This window comes from Callorhinus ursinus, unplaced genomic scaffold (genome assembly GCF_003265705.2).
Source record: "Callorhinus ursinus isolate GAN/ISIS: 27379988/994484 unplaced genomic scaffold, GSC_fseal_2.0 scaffold7, whole genome shotgun sequence".
Classification (NCBI taxonomy): Eukaryota; Metazoa; Chordata; class Mammalia; order Carnivora; family Otariidae; genus Callorhinus; species Callorhinus ursinus.
Window position 1 is genome coordinate 62,239,875 of NW_027397069.1, and position 18,551 is coordinate 62,258,425.

Sequence of the window (18,551 nt, forward strand, 5' to 3'; positions counted from 1 at the left end):
TTTGCAAAAACCTCATATTCTAAAATATCATTACCAAAACCATAGGTTTGACATAGTTCTTTATTATTTCTGTACTTGATTTTATATTTTTCTACAGTTGTAATGATACTTATTTTGACATGTTGTTTGGGGTTAAGGTAATTTCCTCAAACCAAAACAGAAAATGAAAGTAAAAAGAGCTTTCAAACTGAAGATTATCAACCAAATGCTTCTTGCCAGGGGTGCAAGCCCTGGATGATGCTCATAAGGGGAATCAAACTCATGATGCAGGTTTTGAGGCTGAGTTTTCTTTTTATAGTTAAATTTCACATACTATGTTAATGAGAATTAAGTTCAAAACTATCACATGAGTGTTAATTTTTGGCAACCAGATGCCACCATCCAAAATGGTGCAATATTTTAACTTTGGTGGTCTAGAATTAATCATCCACCATTCTGTCTGATAACATAATTTGGTTTGTTAGCAGTATTAAATCTTATGTTGAACACACTTTCTACTTTTTTATGGGATCAACAGTACTATCCAATCATATCATAACCATGTTTCTTTTTTTATTTTTTATACTTAATTTTTCTTTTCAGAGTATCATAATTAATTCAGTCCATCTTTCCAATTAACCATGATTATTTTTTTAAGCATCTCTTTATTATTATGTTATGTTAATCACCATACATTACATCATTAGTTTTTGATGTAGTGTTCCATGATTCATTGTTTTCATAAAACACCCAGTGCTCCATGCAGTATGTGCCCTCTTTAATACCCATCACCAGGCTAACCCATCCCCCCACCCCCCTCCCCTCTAGAACCCTCAGTTTGTTTCTCAGACTATGGACTCTGAGAAACCATGATTATTATTCTACTTTAAAAGTACATATTATTGCCAAATTGGTCAGAGACCTTGTAAGTTAGTTCCTTCATCTGCAACATCCAACATCCAGGATCAGGAGACCCAAACTTATCCAGACTTTCTCCAACTAAGACATGGAATCAGCAACAGCTTAGTTTTATAGAATATCATTAGAGACTAAAATCTGGATACTCAGAAAGTGCTAATGAGTATAGATGGTAGGTAAAAATGCTGCTGCACTTGCTATTGACTAATAGAAATACATATATATGTATATACACACAGGACATTTTCTTTAAGGTTAAGGGTACATAATGTTTTCAAATTCAACATATATTGTTATGCTACATTCTTATTTTAATATAACGTTTCACTGACTACAAAGACTTTCTGCTCTAATTGGTTAAAACAAGCAGAGGGTCAAAAATGTAGGCAAAAAATGACTTAAAAAAACATGTATAGGAATCATTAACTAGAGGGATTAGTCTAAGAAAATCAATACAAAAACCCAGATAGAGCTCTAATCTTATACCATAGCAAGGTTTTTATTCAGAGGACTTTAACGTCCACTGAAGGTAGATTTTGACGTTTTTTGCCTTATGCACATATACTATGAAATCTGCCTATTTTATGACCATTTATTAGTGGTGAGACATAGAACAAATTGTTTAACCTGTGATTCTCAGTTTGTCTGTTTAAAAAGGCAACAACAACAACAAAAAACAGTTTCAGAGAGTTGTTGTAAGGATCTGAGATAATGTATATAAAGTATTTACACTAAAAGTGACTGTCACAGGAAATATGCCCCCAAAATAGTTACGATTATTAGGGAAATATAATATCAGTATCAAGATGCTTTGCATACGGTAGGTCTTTCTATTCAGTTCTGCTTATTCAGTTCTGTAGGACAAATATTGGAGCAATATTAAAAAACTACTCTTACTGACAAAAGCTGTGTTCTGAAGGGTAAGTTTATAAATCATGTAATTAGAGGAATGACAGACTGAAAGTTGCAATATTAAGCTTAGAAATGAGAGTAGCCAAAAGAGTTTTTTTAATTTATCTAAAAAGCAGCCATTCTTAAATTTACTGATGATAATATGAAACAGAAAAAAGATGAATAAAACAGTTAGTGAAGTAATGTGACAGATCTGGGGTCAAAGTATTATTCCGGATACCATCTGTTTTTGTAAACAGATACAATTCAGTTTTATTGGACAGCACCCCATTTGGTTCATGCTGTCTATAGCTGCTTCTGAGTCACAGCTGCAGAGCTGAGTAGTTTCAGAGACACCACCCAGCCTGCTGCTACAGACTGAAGGTTTGTGTCCCCACAAATTCCTGTATTGAAATCTAATCCCCGGTGTGATGGTTAGGAGATGTGGGGCTTTTTAGGTGGTGTGTAGGGCCACAGAGCCCACAGGAAAGAAACCTAAGAACTCCCTTAACACTTCTGCCATGTGAGGGCATAGTGAAAAGATGGTTGATGAACCACGAAGTGAGGCCTCACCAGACACCAAATCTGCCACTGCCTTGATCCTGCACTTGCTAGCATCAAGAACTGATGGAAATTTCTGTTATTTATAAGCCACCCAGTGTATAGTATTCTGTTACAGCCCAGACAAACTAAGACTACCAGAAAGCCTAAAATACCTATTACCTGGCCCTTTACCAGAAAAGTTTGCCCTCCCAGCTATAATGAACATTTGGCTTCCTGCATTTCAGAGAAAATACTGAGCCCAAGCTATATGGCCATCTGTTACAAATGGTGAGAAAAGAATTTCTGAATTGAAATGATGAGATCTAAAGCTTCTTCCTGATAGCACTTTTACAAATAATTTTTACCTACAATTTACCCCACTATCAACTCTAGGTTACTGTTGGTTATTGCATAGGAGACAATCAGCGGAGGGCGGGGAGAAAACTAGCATATAATACATAATGGGTGTGATTCATGTGAGAAAAACTCCGCACAAGTCAATCAGCCAACCCATACTCAAAGAAAAGTCCTTGGACCAACACAAAAAGATTGGCAAATAAATGTACATGGATATGTTTTAAAATAAAATTTTAAAATGTAAGTATGTGTTCATTTAAAAAAAATTACTGGCTTTTTGATTAATTGACCAACTACTGATCCCAGTTACATAGGTTTCCCACTAGATACATTTTAAATTGTCATCACACATTTTTTTATTTTTACCTCATAAAGTGTGTTGTATGTGGTGACAGTCACAGTGTTTGTATGCAACATCAGCCTTTCTCCAAGAAGAGTGAAAAGACTATGAGTATGCATAATTTCCACTTTTCTCCTGGAGAAAAAGGGGGAAAAAAACAAAATACTATGAAATACATTGGATTTTCTAATCACATGACTTTGGGATAAGAAAGTACAATCTATTAAGCAGATACAGAATCACAGAGGTAATTATTTTTACTAACTTCCATCTACAAAAAAAATAAGTTTACACCACAGCTATCTTCTAAAGTTACAAAAACACTATTTAAACACTTCTCAAATAAAATGTGAAATATACAAGTTATAGATTATATAAGTGTGGACAGCTATTATTTTCAAATTTCTTACTATGTAGGAGTTATTTTTATTAGGTTAAAACTACTGGTTTCCCCTAAGATAGACCACAGAATTTTTAAGTCCTTTATATCTAAATTTAAAGTCTATAAAATAATCTATGATAAACTTTAATATCAAGAATTTAAAATTATAGCTAAAAGTGAGTACTCCAGTTCGATGTTGGGATTACACAGCAAAATAATTCAACAGAAGTAAAGGGGACTCATTATTGCTTGTATTTGTGGTCTGCCATTGGATTTAAAGCCAAACAAAGAGAAAAAACAAAAAACTTTCTTAGTTATTTACTATTGGCTCATTTAACTGTCTCCCCCCACCCACCACCCCCACCAAATCCATTAATAGGATAGAAGGCTCTACTCAAGGCTTTCTGCAACACTTGGTTCTAGCTCAGGGAATTGCTATATGCCTCTCATTTGTGTCACTGTCTTAGAATTCAACTTCTTGGCTCTCAACCCAAGATATTTCATCTATCACCTTGATTTTCCATTGTTCCCTGTTCAGATCTATGATATAAACTGACTAGTATTCACCAATTCTTATTCTTTTCTTCCTGAGTCCACAACTATACTATTAATTCAAGCCTCTTTTACAGCCAGGTGTGACCATTTAACTGAGTTTTAGCCAGTGGAATGTGAGCAGGAAAGTCATGAGCCATTTTCAGGCCAGGTCAACAGAATAGCACTCATGCATGTCTTTCATGCTCTTTCCCCAAGGCAGAAACACAGGAGCCACATGATAAAGACAGGGAGGCACAAGATGGTAGCAGTAGCCTGGGTCTCTAAATGACAGCTTGCAAGAAAATTGCCTGTTGAGGAACACACATTTAGATTTTCAGTGAACAAGAAAGAAACTACTAGTTCAATAAGTAAAATTTCATTGTTTGTCTGTTAGAGCAGCCATTGTTACCTTAATTAATACAGAAATCAAATAATGAACCATCTATGTGGATACCGCTCACCTGGAAATCCTCTCTTCTAACATCAGCCTCCAAGGTCCACACTGCACAACAAAAGACACAGGGCAGCTGTCTCCCCTCACCTAATCCTCCTCAGTCCAGGGAGGGAAACAGCAAAATAACCTAAACCCAAAGGTTAGGTTTCTTGTGGCTGTGTTTGCAAAACACTTAATAAATAAGATTTAAAAAGTCAACGGGTCATTAGAAAATAAACCAGGACTAATGGATACTATGGGATTATAGAGGGAAGGCTTTAAGTCTCTTGCAATTCAAGCTACATCCAAGGCAGGGAGGACTGAAACTTTCATTTGCTCCTAATCAAGAAAGAAAAAAAAAAAAGCCAGAGTGTATCCCTTAATATATCTCTCTGATACATGAAGCTGGTAAAAGTTATCCAAATTAGGCTATGTAGAATAGTCTAATTAGGAATTTACAGTAATCTCTTACCTGCACCAGTACAGTTTCAACTACTAAGGAAATTCATGCCCTCGTGATTACCTCCCAGATGTAAATGTTTACAGAGCAGTTATATTCTAGGCTGTGGGGGGGGGGGGGGTGAGGGAACGTGAAGAATGATCTGCATATATCAGAGAAGAGATAGGTCAGCTTCCTCCTGCAGTTAGCTTTAAAACAATGTTTACCAATAAATTTTGCTGCACAGCAGTCAATAGATAGCCAAAAATGCCATCCATTATCTCAGGCAGAGTGTGGCTGTGCTATGAATCACATGATTTTGTTTCCCACAGAATCTCTAATGAAAGACCTAACTCTATGCATTCAGCTCTGAAAGGCTTCAATAGGGCATATATGAGACAAACTAACATCTTGACCCTACCTAACTTTAAGACCTAAACAAACTTCAGGCTTTTAGTGCCAATTTGCGCACCTTTGAATTTTATAGGATTTCTGTCCACTTGAATTAAGAATGTAATCTTTTTTAAAAAAGGGTAACCGTTTAATCTCATACACATTACACATTTATTAGCTTACTAAACATTCCAATGAAAACAGACTCCAATTTTCTTCTTCACAAAACAACCCAGCTTTTCTTCTGGATGGTCAAAAAATATTTTATAACAAACTCAGACCATATGTTGGAAGAAGAAAAAGGTAAAAGAGACCCATAATTCCATAACCCAGAGAAAATCATTATAAAGTAATGGTTTGTGTTCTTCTAGATGAATTACTATGCATATAAATATAGATGACAAATATACATGGTATCAATACAATGAAAATAATTCTACATAGGTAATTTATAGTTTTCCTGTAAATCAAGAATATATCCTATCTTGAATATTCAATCATTAAATATAGTAAGTATGCAGCATAATATATCCATTCACTACTGTTGGCATTTTGCTATTTCCAATTTCTTTCTACCATCAACAAAATTTTGCCCTTATAGGTAAATCTTTGAGTATATCCATTACTATTTCCTTAGAATAAATTCTTGTAACTGAAATGATGGGTGTTAAAAGCTTTTATATTTAATTTTATGAGACTTGACAATTTATGATGACCTCCAAACATATGTACATTCATACTTCCACCATCAAAACGTAAACACACTTTACCAGCAGCTTCACTCACCAATGTAAACATAAAATTCATATTTTATAAGTATATAATTTAGTAATTTCTTAAAAACTTTATAGAGTGATGTAATCATCAATTTCCAGTTTTGAATATTTTCATTACCCTAAAAAGTTCCCTTGTGCCTATTTGTAGTCACTCCCCACTCCCATCACTACTCCAATGTAATCTACTAATCTGCATTCTGGATATTTCAAATAAATGTAATCATTTAATATGTAGTCTTCTGCATCAGGCCTCTTTCATTCACCATAATGATTTTTAGGACTCATTAATGTCATAGTATGCATCAGTAGTTTGTTTCCCTTTAATTGTGCACTAGTATTTTCATTGTATGGATATATGATACTTTCTCCATTCACCGAATGATGGAATTCTGGATTATTTCCAGTTTTGAACTATCATGGATAATGGTATTAAGAACGTCCATGCACAATTATAGGTGTGAACATATGGTGTCATTTCCCTTGAGTGGATACTCAAGCATGGAAATGCTAGGGTATGCGGAAAGTGTTACATTTTTAAGAAATCAGAAAACTCTTATGGAACATGGCTGGAGTATTTTATATTCCTATCAGCAATGCATGGGAATTCAGGAAGTTGTTATATGTTCTGGTTGTATGTTCTATGTTGTGGTTTTATTCAAATCAAACCATTTTCTATTTTTCTTTGTGAGTCTTTTTTGACCTAGGGGTTCTTAGAAATGTATTGTCTACTTTCCAAATATCAGGCAATTTATCAAATCTCTTTCTGCTGTTGATTTTTAATTTAATTTTGTTGTGGTCAAATATTTTGTTTGATCTCAATTCTTTTTAATTTATAGAAACTTGTCTTATGTTTTATAGTCCAGCCCATAATATATTTTATACTTGAGAGCCATTTGCTAACTTTAGGTGGACTGTTCTATGAATGTCAATAAATTGTTCAATTATGATCTTGAACAGGGGGGTGTAAACAGACTTTCATTAATTATTATTTATTGAAAGGGAATGCTTCTAATATTTTACTACTAAATAGGACTATGGTAAGTTTCCAGTAGATATACCTTATCAGGTTAAAGAAATCATCTGTTCCTGGTTTCCTAAGAATTCTTATGATGAATGGGTACTTAATTTTACCCAAAATTTTGTATCCATTCGTGTAATTGCATAGCTATTCTTTAATGTGTTAATAAAGAGATCATAATTAAAGGATATTCTGATATTAAATTATCCTTACAGTCAGCATAAAATAAAACCTAGGGGAAAAAAAAAACCTTTCTTTTTTTAATATAAATATTTATGGCTAGGGGTGCCACAGTGGCCCAGTCAGTTAAGTGTCCAACTCTTGGTTTCAGCTCAGGTCATGTTCTCAAGGTTTTGAGATGGAGCCCTGCATCAGGCTCTGCACTCAGCAGGGAGTCTGCTTGAGATTCTCTCTCCCTCTCTCCCTGCTCCTCCCCTTGCTTGTGTGTGGTGTGTTCTCTCTCTTTAAAAACAATACAAAATAAAATAAAAAATAAAAAATAAAAAATATTTATGGCTGTAAGTTGCCTCCACTACCACTTAGGCCAACTCTCAGAAGTGTAAATGTACAAAATTTTCAATATTTTTGACTCTTAAGCATTTTGTAATGTATACACAATAATTTTTTGTTATGGGTTATTTAAAATTTTGCATTTCCATTGTCTTAGGTCAATTTTTATCATTGATTTCTTGCATAATTGCACTATGGGCAAGAAGTCATTATGACAATAATTTAAATTTTTGGACAATTTTATGGCTTCAATTGACAATTTTTCCAGTTTTGTGTGTGTTTGAAGAGAATGTATATATGAATCAAGCCACTGGATTTTCTGTACAAATTTATACTGTGAAGTTTTTTTGTGATTGCTCTTTTAAAAAGAGTATGTTAAAATCTCTAAACCACTTTGATTTCTATTTCAAATTTCGTCAATTTTGCTTTCTATACCTCCCCTATGCTGTTATGTATAAATGCATTTGAAATTGTTTTCTCTTCCTGGTGAATTGTACCTTTTTCCTTATATGGTACCCCTCTTTAGCCTCATTAACTTTTTTGTGTTAAAGCTTATGTTAGTTTATTTAAATACTGATCTACCAATTTTTATCATTTAGCTTTAAAAATAAATAATGTTTACCTTGTTAAAAATAACATAAAAATATACAGAAAGGTTTCACATTCAACTCATACCATCGTTCACAGTCCCCACCCCCCACATACAGGTAAAAATTTTTCTTATGAAAAACAAATGTGGTAAGGATATGGAAAGAAAGGGAACTTTTGTTCACGGTTGGTATGAATATAAATTAGTTGCAGCCACTATGGAAAACACTTTCTTATTTCCCTCTGTTTATCCACCACACATACTCTTTTAAATAGATTTTTTAAGGGTAGTTTTAGGTGTATAGCAAAACTGAGCAGCAAGTACAGAGAGTTCCCATATATCCCCTAGCCCCATATATGCCATGTACTTGTGGCTTCCTCTAACTACCAACATTCACCCACAGACAGGTACATTTGTTATAACTGCCTATCAACTTGTTTCCACCCCCAGTTTTATTCAGATATGACTAACATATAACATTGCAGTAGTTTAAGGTATACAACATAATGATTTGATATAGGTATAAACTGCAAAATGACTACCACTATAAGGTGAGTTAACATCATTACCACACAGGTACAAAATGTTTTTCCTGTGATGAGAACTTCTAAGATCTACTCTCTCAGCAACTTTCAAATATACAATATTGTTAACTACAGTCACCATGCTATGCTGTACATTACATCCCCAGAACTTATTTGTCTTATAACTCACAGTTTGTACCTTTTGACTACATTCACCCATTCCTCACATTCCCTACTTGCCACCTCTATGTTCTGTTTCTATGAGTTTGGTTTCTCTAGTTTCTACACATGAGATCATAGAGTATTTGTTTTTCTCTGACTTAATTCACTCAACATAATGCCCTCAGGATCCACCCATGTTGTTGCAAAGGGCAGAATTTCCTCCTTTTGTGGTTGAATAACATTCTATTACATATATATGTTTATTTATTATATAAAACAACCTATGTGTCCATCAACAGATGGATGAGTAAAGAAAATGTGGATACATAGGTTTCTTCCATGTCTTGGCTATTTGTAAATAATGTTGAAATGAACACAAGTGTACATATCTCTTTGAGATAATGCTTTTGCTTCCCTTTGGATATCTACCCAGAAGAAAAATGGCTGGATCATATGGTAGTTCTATTTTTAATTTTGTGAGGACACTCCATACTGTTTTCCGTAGTGGCTGCAACTAATTTATATTCACACCAACAGTGAACAAAAGTTCCCTTTCTCTCCATAACCTTACCAACATTTGTTATCTCTTGTATTTTCGATGACAGCCATCTGAAAGCTGTGAGATGATATCTATCTACTGTGATTTTTATTTGCATTTTCTTGGTGATTAGTGATGCTAAGCACCTTTTTCATTCACCTATTGGCCATTTGTATGTCTTCTTTGGAACTTCAGATCTTCTCCCCATGATTTTTAATCAGATTGTTTATTTTCATATGAGTTGCATGAATTTTTAAAATCTTTTGTGTATTAACCCTTCATCGGATACATAACTTGAAAGTATTTTCTTCCATTCTGCAGGCTGCCTTTTCATTTATTGATTGTTTTCTTTCCTGTACAAGAGCTTTTTAGTTTGATGTAGTCTTATTTATTTTGGCTTTTGTTGCTTTTGTTTTGGGTGTCAAATCCAAAAATTCATTGCTAAGACCAATGTCTAGGAGCTTACTGCTGTGTTTTCTTCTAGGAGTGTTGTGGTTTCAAGTCTTACATTCAAGTCTTTAATCCTTTTTGAACTGGTGTTTGTGTATAATATAAAATAGGAGTCCAATTTCATTCTTTTGATTTTGGCTGTCCAGTTCCACTGATACCATTTATTGAAGAGACTGTCCTTTCCCCATTCTAGATTCTCCACTCCTTTGTCATAAATTAATGGACCACATATATGTGGGTTTATTTCTGGTTTCTCTACTCTGTTCCATTAATCCACATCTGTTTTTAAGCCAGAACCATACTGTTTGATTACTATAACCTTGCAATACAATTTGACTCTTTTTTCCCTTTTGCTCATGTTTTGCCTCTTAAATTCCACGAGTGAAATCCTGTATTTGTCTTTCTCCAACTGACTTCTTTCGCTTAGCATAACACTGTCTAGCTACATCCATATCATTGCAAATGGCAAGATTTTATTCTTTTTTATGGCTGAATAAGATTCCACTGTGTATGTATGTGTGTGTGTATGTGTGTGTGTGTGTGTGTATACACCACAACTTCTTTGTCCATTCATCTGCTGATGGATGGACACTTGGGTCCTTCTCAGTCAAGCTTACTTCAGTCCCATTGAGGCAGGCCTCTCTGGAGCTCAGAAGACCAGCACAAATGTCTGCCCACATTATATCTCCCAACCAGTGAATTCTGAAGAACCTCAGTTCTGGTGGAGTTGATGTCAGGTCTTATTTTACAATCAAACCAGAGCACAGCTAGTTAAAATTCACCACATTCTGGCCAGAGACCAAACACTGCCCACAGGAGGCAAGGAGAGCCTCTGCAGATTACTAGCCTAAAGGATAGAGCAGCCAAAACATAACAGAGAGCAAGGAGCACACAGCAGAGACATTCCCTGAAGCATCAGGACCCTGGCACTACATGACCTCTTCTTCATAAGGGGGCATGCTTTGGGCACCTTGAGGTCTTTTGTGGTTGCACATAAATTTTAGGATTATTTGTTGTATTCCTGTGAAAGATGCCATTGGAATTTTTATAAGGATTGCACTGAATCTGGAGATTGCTTTGGGTAGTATGGACATTTTAACAATATCAATTCTTCCAATCTTTGTTCACAGAATACCTTCCTATTTCTTAATCAATTTTTTCATCAATGTTTTACAGCTTTCAGTTTATAGATCTTTTATCTCCCTGGTTAAATTTATTCCTGGGTATTTTATTCTATGAAAACTTTCATTCTTTTTTTCATCTCTTAACCTCCTATCTTATTTGTTATCTCTGTTTCTTGATGCTACATTCTGCATAATTTCTTCATTTCTATCTTCCAGCTCACCAATTCTTATTTTTTTAAGTAGGCACAACATGGGGCCCAAACTCACGACCCTGAGATCAAGAGTCAGACACCCAACTGACTGAGCCACCCAGGCACTGCACCAATTCTTAAGTTTTATCTAATCTGTTTAACATGACCATGGAGTTGTTAATTTTAATTACTACCTTTTCATTTCCAGAAGTTACTTTTGATTATTTTTTAAAGCTGCATGGTTTAATATTATCTTGTTTCTTAAGAATTATTTCTTCTATTATGCTTGGCTTTCGTTTTTGCCATATGAGAATTTACCTACTTTTGTGTGCTCAGCTATACATCCGAAAGGATTTTTGTTGTATTATATCCAAAATTTATAAATTTTTAGTAGTAAGAAGTGTTTCAGGATATCCTGTTATACCCATTATTTTTCTCCTTCAAGAATTCTTATTACTCATATTTAGTCTCCTATTGTGTATATCCTTATCTTTTCTTTCACTTTATATTTTTGGTCTATGCTTTGGGAACTTCCAGTCCACTAATCTGGATAAACTGGAAAACAAATCATGAGCTAACAAGGCAGATTATCATTTTTGGTGCTCTACTTGAATCTCAATTGCTCTTTCTAAAAATAAAATTCAAAGGTTCCATCATAGCCTCCACCACTAGTTCTCTTTCAGTGAGTACATAGTTTGATGATTCTCCCTTATCTTCTGTTTCTGGTTACTAGCCTTTAGTGAGTTGTTATTTTTCATTTTTACACAGTTAAGGTCAGATCTCACTGCTGTGATTTTTACGTGATGGAATCCCTGCAGGTGTTGTAAGGCAGAAGACCTTTTAAGTATACTGATCTGTAGTACAAAACTTAGCTTGCTATAAGTCCTGAGCCAGCATCCCAAGCCACTATACTCCCACAAGTTCAAGGACAGGGCAGATTTATTCCATCATTTCAGGTACCTCTTGGCCTTCTGGTGGTCACTTACATAGAAGTCAATGTTAACATTACTCAGGAGTGAGGGGGGTGCAGAGGAGAGAGAATAAGAGGCAGAGATCTTTCAGAGCAAAGTGATCCCTCAAGATTTGCTTTTTAGTCTTTTCCTTAGGCTTCTAACATAGTCCTTCAGCTGCTTGTCATTCCCATGGGAGAGAAAACCCGGCACCAGTTATCTTATTTTCTCTGTTCTTACCCCAGATACACATAGGAACCAACATTTGCCTGAAGAAAGCCAAATAGCTTAGAGTTGAGAATGGACGGGAAGGAAACTCCTTTCCAATTCTCATACTCCCAGAACCTACATCACTACTTTTTGTAAACAGACAACTGGTTCTGCCAGAAAAACTGGACTAATTCAACTAGTCCAAAAAGAAATAAACCATTAGGTTAAACAACTGTCAATGTATAACAGGCTAACACTATAGATAGTAAGTTGATCTATTTACAGTGTGAATAATAGAGAAATAGAGAATTCACCCAGAAGTTACAGGGTTTGAAGTTAAGACATCAGACAAATATACTTGGTTCAGAATTTTTATTTCCACAGTGAACATTCAATAACATGTGTTTTAAAATTTGTACAAGTTAAAATTATCATAACCGTATTGCAGTATAGCCATTTAGGCATTTTGGTCATCTATCTGAATCATTTGTTAGATTCTGTTCTGAGGATAACCGTAATCAGACCACTTCCAAAGTTTGGCTTTCTCCTCAAGCATACAACCAAGTTAGGGTTCTCAATTTTTTTAGGGGGGCAGAGGGAGAGAGAGAATCTTAAGCAGACTCCCCACTGAGCACAGAGCCTGACGCGGTGCTCAATTTCATGACCTGAAATTGACCTCAATTTCATGACCTGAGCTGAAATCAAGAGTTGGGATGCTTAACTGGGGATGCCCCAAGTTTCTCACTTTTATGTAGCTTTTTATTTTGGATATTTTTAAGATTTACAGGAAAGTTAAAAAGATAGTACAGAGAGTTCTCATATATTATGCACCCAGCTTCTCCATAGGTTAATATCTTATTCTCATCATGATATATATGTCAAAATTAAGAAATCAACACAGATACAATATTATTAACTATACTATAGACTTCTATTCATATTTTACCAGTTTTCCCTAATGTCCTTTTTCTGTTCAGGATCCAATCCAGAGTACTACCTCAAATTTAGTCATCATAGCTCCTTAAACTCCTCTGATCTGCAGCAGTTTCCCACTCCTTTTTTTTTTTTCACGTCCTTCAACAATTTTGAAGAGTACTGGTCAAGTGTTTTGTAGAATATCCCTCAATTTGGGGATGTATGATGTTTCCTCTGGACTGGAATTGGGTTATTTTTTTTAGAAGAATACCACAGAGATGAAATGCCTTTCTGATCACATCATATCAGGAAATACATGGTATCAAGATGATGTATGACTTGATGTTAGCCTTAATTAATAGTGAAAATCACTGCCAGGTTTCACTATCCTTTGGAAGCAAGTCAGTAAGTCCATCTCACACTCAAGGAGAGGAGATTTAAGTTCCATCCTCAGGAGGGAAGAGTAGCTGTATATACTATTGGGAACAGACTTCTCAATTTTAATGATAGATTTCAAACCTATCTCTAGTTCAGCTGACAATTAAAGTGTATGGATCTAACAACCTGTATTCCAGGCACTTGACAGAAATTATAAACTAGGCGTTACAAGGGACCAACCCACCAGACTTCAGTTTAGCTTCATCTATGGACCCATCTCAGATTCCCTGACAGACAATTGCTCTGTACACAAATGAGACACTGAGTTTGTGTGATATTTCATTTTTAACAGTTTTAGAGATGATTTTCATATGTTTTTAGTTATATACTCAAACTCTTTATAAATACTACCTATTTCCTCTTCCCTAATAACTGTTTTATTTTTTCACATCTTAAACAATAATTAATAGTAACAATTATAGTAGAAACACTTATCTCACTGATCTGAATGCTGCTAGTATTTCATACTTAAGCTTTATATTTAAGATAAATGTATTGAAGATATGCTCTGCTTTTATCAGAACTACATGTTAAATTGTACCTATTACCTTTTTGTTAACAATTTAAATGATCACATTGCAATACACTGTGATTAACCATCTTAAATCTACTTTATCATTTATTTTTAAAACTCAGTGAGGGAAGCAGTATGGTTTTACTCATTTATAGGGTAAAAATTGAGGCTCAAGGATGTTTCCAAAACTATTCGGAAAATTTGTGACTAAGCCAGGATCCAAACCTATGCAGTCCAAATTGAAAGGCAATGAATTACGTGTATTTTACTAACCATTATCTCTATTAACCATCAACTAATACATACTTTGTTTTAAATGTTATATTTTACATTTAGATTTAATTTTATTAGCATATTGATAGAAATCATTTGGACTTAATCCCCTGTGTAGCTAAGTAATTAAGAAAACACTTATATTCAGTGTTACCTCAGTCCTTTTACATGATTGCACCAATCAAGAACGCCTCATTTTAACTAATCAGTCATTGATTTTATTCAACTCCATCAATAAAATATTGAATGAAAATTCTTCCAAGATTTTAAGTTGCTTGTTATTTTAAAAATATTTGTAGTTTTTTCTAAACAATGTTATTATTTAAAAATTATATCAATAGGTTAACATTCACATGCTTAAAAAATTAAATTGATCCACATCCACCTTCATTTCTATCAACTCCCCATTAGGAGCCACTGTTCCTTTTTTTTTTTTTTTTAGATCTTATTTATTTGACAGAGAGCGTGAGAGAGCACAAGCAGTGGGGAGCAACAGAGGGAGAGGGAGAAGCAGGGAGCCCAATGTCAGGGATGATCTCAGGACACTGGGATCATGACTTGAGCTGAAGGCAAACGCTTAACCAACTGAGCTACCTAGGCGCCCCTAGGAGCCACTGTTCTTAGTTTCTTGTTTCTTACATACCCTTCTAGATTTTCTTAATGTAATATAGGAAGTGCTAAATTCTTATATCCTCTTTTTTATACAAAATCACACCCAGTACATACTCACCTATACTATTTGTTTTTAATCATGCAACAATGTAATTGTGATATCAATATACTAAGAGTTATCTCATGAGTTTTGTTTTACAACTGCATGGCATTCTATTTAATGAATGAGCCATACATTATTTAACAAATCCCCTATTAATAGAAATTTAAGATTTCTCCTAACATTTATGATTTATAAACAACAGAAAAATGAATAACTCTGAAGAGTCATGTTTTCACATGGGTATAAGCGATAAACTGCTGGGGTAAAAAGTCTATTTGTTTGTAATTTTGACAGACACTGATCAAAACTAACACTGCATTCCAAATGGGACTATACCAATTAATGCTCCAGTTAGCAATGTGTGAGAATGCTTGCTCTGCCATAAACAATCTAATATATTGATGTCTTACTTTGGTTTCAGATTAGATTTGACCCCCCCTTTTTTAAAGATTTTATTTATTTACTTGTCAGAGAGAGAGCACAGGCAGAGGGAGCAGCAGGAAGAGGGAGAAGCAGGCTCCCCGCTGAGCAATGAGCCCGATGGGGAACTAGATCCCAAGACCCTGGGATCATTACCTGAGCCAAAAGCAGGCGCTTAACCAACTAAGCCACCCAGCGTCCCCATATTTCCCTTATTACAAGTAGGACTCCATTCTTTTCAAATATTTATGTGCCATGCATATTCTCCTCTATGAGCCAACCATTCATTCATATCCTTTTCCTCTTTTTCTACTAGGTTGTCTTATCAATTTCTAGGAAAAGCTGGGCAAAATTATCATGTAAAATTCTTTTAAGTTTCTCAGTTTGTATATTAATTATGGAAATTGTAATTTATTTTGTACATTCATACTTTTGCCCTTTCTTATTTAATAATGATTTATCCAACTAGATGAGTTTTAAAAAATCAGCTTTTTAAATGATTTTCTGTGTCCTGAGAATCATTAATTCCTACTTTTCTATTTATTAATTACTACCTTCCATTTATTTGGTTATTCTTTTCCTAACTTATATATTTTAATTTTTTTCTGTGTTTTCTTTTTATTGCTCTATAACTATGGATATTCCCGTAAGCACTTCTTTGGCTGTATCTCATAGGTTTTCTTGAAGTTGTTTTTTTAATATTCTGCAGTTGGTCCATATAATTGTGGGTTTATTTCTGGGTTTTCCATTGTATTCTATTGATCTATGTATCTATTTTCATGCCAGTACTATACTGTTTTAATTACCTTTAATATAACTTGAAATCTGGAATTGTAATACCTCCAAGTTTTGTTCTTTTTCAAGACTGCTTTGTCCATTTGGGGTCTGGTTTTTTGCGGTTCCATACAAGTTTTAGAATTATTTGTTCTAGTTCTGTGAAAATGCTTTTGGTATTTTGATAGGGATTGCATTAAATCTGTAGAGTGTTTTGAGTAATACATTTTAACAATATTGTTTTTCCAATTCATGAGTATGGAATGTCTTCCCATTTCTTTGCATATTCTTGAATTTCTTTCATCAGTGTTTTATAGTTTTTGGAGTAGAGGTCTTTCACCTCTTCAGTTAAGTTTTATTCCTAGATATTTTATTGTTTTGGTACAACTGTAAATGGGATTGCTTTCTTAATTTCACTTTTTGCTGCTTCATTCTTATGTATAGGAATGCAACAAATTTCTGTACATTGACTTTGTAATCAACAAAGGAGGACTGAATATATACAGTGGGAAACTGACAGCTTTTTCAACAAATGGTGTTAGAAAAACTGGAAAGCCACATGCAAAACAATGAAACTGGACCACTTTCTTTCATCGTACACAAAAACAAAGTTGATATTGATTAAAGACCTAAATGTGAGACCTGAAACCATGAAACTGCTAGAAGAGAGACAGGTAATAATCTCTCTGACATCAGCCATAGCAACATTTTTCTAGATATGTCTCCTGAGGCAAGGGAAATAAAAGCAAAACTGAACTATTGGGACTACATCAAAATAAAAAGTTTCTGCCCAGCGAAGGAAACAATCAACAAAACTAAAAGGCAACCCACAGAATGGGAGAAGATATTTACAAATGACATATCCGATAAAGGGTTAATATCATATAAAGAACTGATATAACTCAACCTAAGAAACAGATAATCCAGTTAAAAATGGGCAGAAGACATGCACAGACATTTCTCTAAAGAAGACATACAGATGGCCAACACATACTTGAAAAGATATTCAGTATCACTCATTATCAGGGAAATGCAAATCAAAACTACAATGAGATATCATCTCATACCTGTCAGAATAGCTAAAATCAAAAACACAAGAAAGAGGTGTTGGTGAGAGTGTGGAGAAAAAGGAACCCTCTTGCACTGTTGATGGTAATGCACACTGGTGCAGCCACAGTGGAAAACAGCATGGAATTTGCTCAAAAAATTAAAAACATAACTATACTATGATCCAGGAATTGCACTGCTGGGTATTTACCCCAAAAATACAAAAAGGTATACATGCACCCCTATGTTTACTGCAGCATTATTTACAATAGTCAAACTATGGAAGCAGCCCAGTGTCCACTGATAGATGAATGGATAAAGAAGATGTGGTATATATACACAATGGAATATTATTTTTCCATAAAAAATGGTATCTTGCTATTTGCAATAACATGGATAGAGCTAGAGAGTATAAAGCAAAGCAAAATAAATCAGAGAAAGACAAATACCATATGATCTCACTCATATGCGAAATTTAAGAAATAAAACAAGCAAAGGAAAAGAGAGAGACAAACCAAGACTCTAAACTATAGAAAATAAACGGATGGTTACCAGAGGGGAGGTGGGTGAGGGGGATGGGGAAAATAGGGGATGGGATTAAAGAGTACACTTACCATGATGAAAAATAAAATAAAATTAAATCCTGAAAAAAAATCTGCACTTCATGTGCATCTTCTCTTTGACACAAAAGTTGTTTAATAAATTTTAAATTTCTAGGTAGAAGAAATTTTGGTTTCAGATTTTGCTCCTATTTTCTTTACTGTATGTTAATAAGACAACCTTATCTGTTCTGTTTTTACGTTTTAGAATTTTTCTTTGATGTCTGCTATGCCATGTCAAATTTTCATAAATGTTCCATGGCATTGAAGTTATTTTCTTTATTAACATGATACAGACTTCAAGCTATATTAATCAGATTTACCTTGTTATTTATGTTACTTTCTCCCTTGATTTTTTATGAACCAAGATAGGTGAAATAAAAACCGTTTTAATGTTTTAAACTAATGGTAACCATATTATTTCTCCTATAATTTCCTTTTCATGAAAGTTTCACCCTTTAACATTGTGTGTCCTTCTTTATGTTATTTACGGCTTTCTGGCTTGACTTCTAATTTGTCCAATGCTGAGATCATGATTCCTGTTTTTTTCATTTGTATATATGTGGTATAACCTTTAGGTACCCTTTAATTTTCAGCCTTTCTAA

The 18,551-nt window shown here is 34.3% G+C and overlaps 1 protein-coding gene across 10 annotated transcripts in view; it reads right to left on the reverse strand.

Moving 5' to 3' along the window:
• Positions 1-18,551, reverse strand: part of NBEA (neurobeachin) — a 686,692-nt gene that overhangs the window by 475,539 nt on the left and 192,602 nt on the right. For all 10 annotated transcript variants that reach the window (XM_073894686.1, XM_073894682.1, XM_073894681.1 and 7 more), the window contains exon 18: positions 3,055-3,163. In XM_073894686.1, coding sequence (XP_073750787.1) covers positions 3,055-3,163 — 109 coding nt within the window. The remainder of the gene's footprint in view (positions 1-3,054; positions 3,164-18,551) is intronic.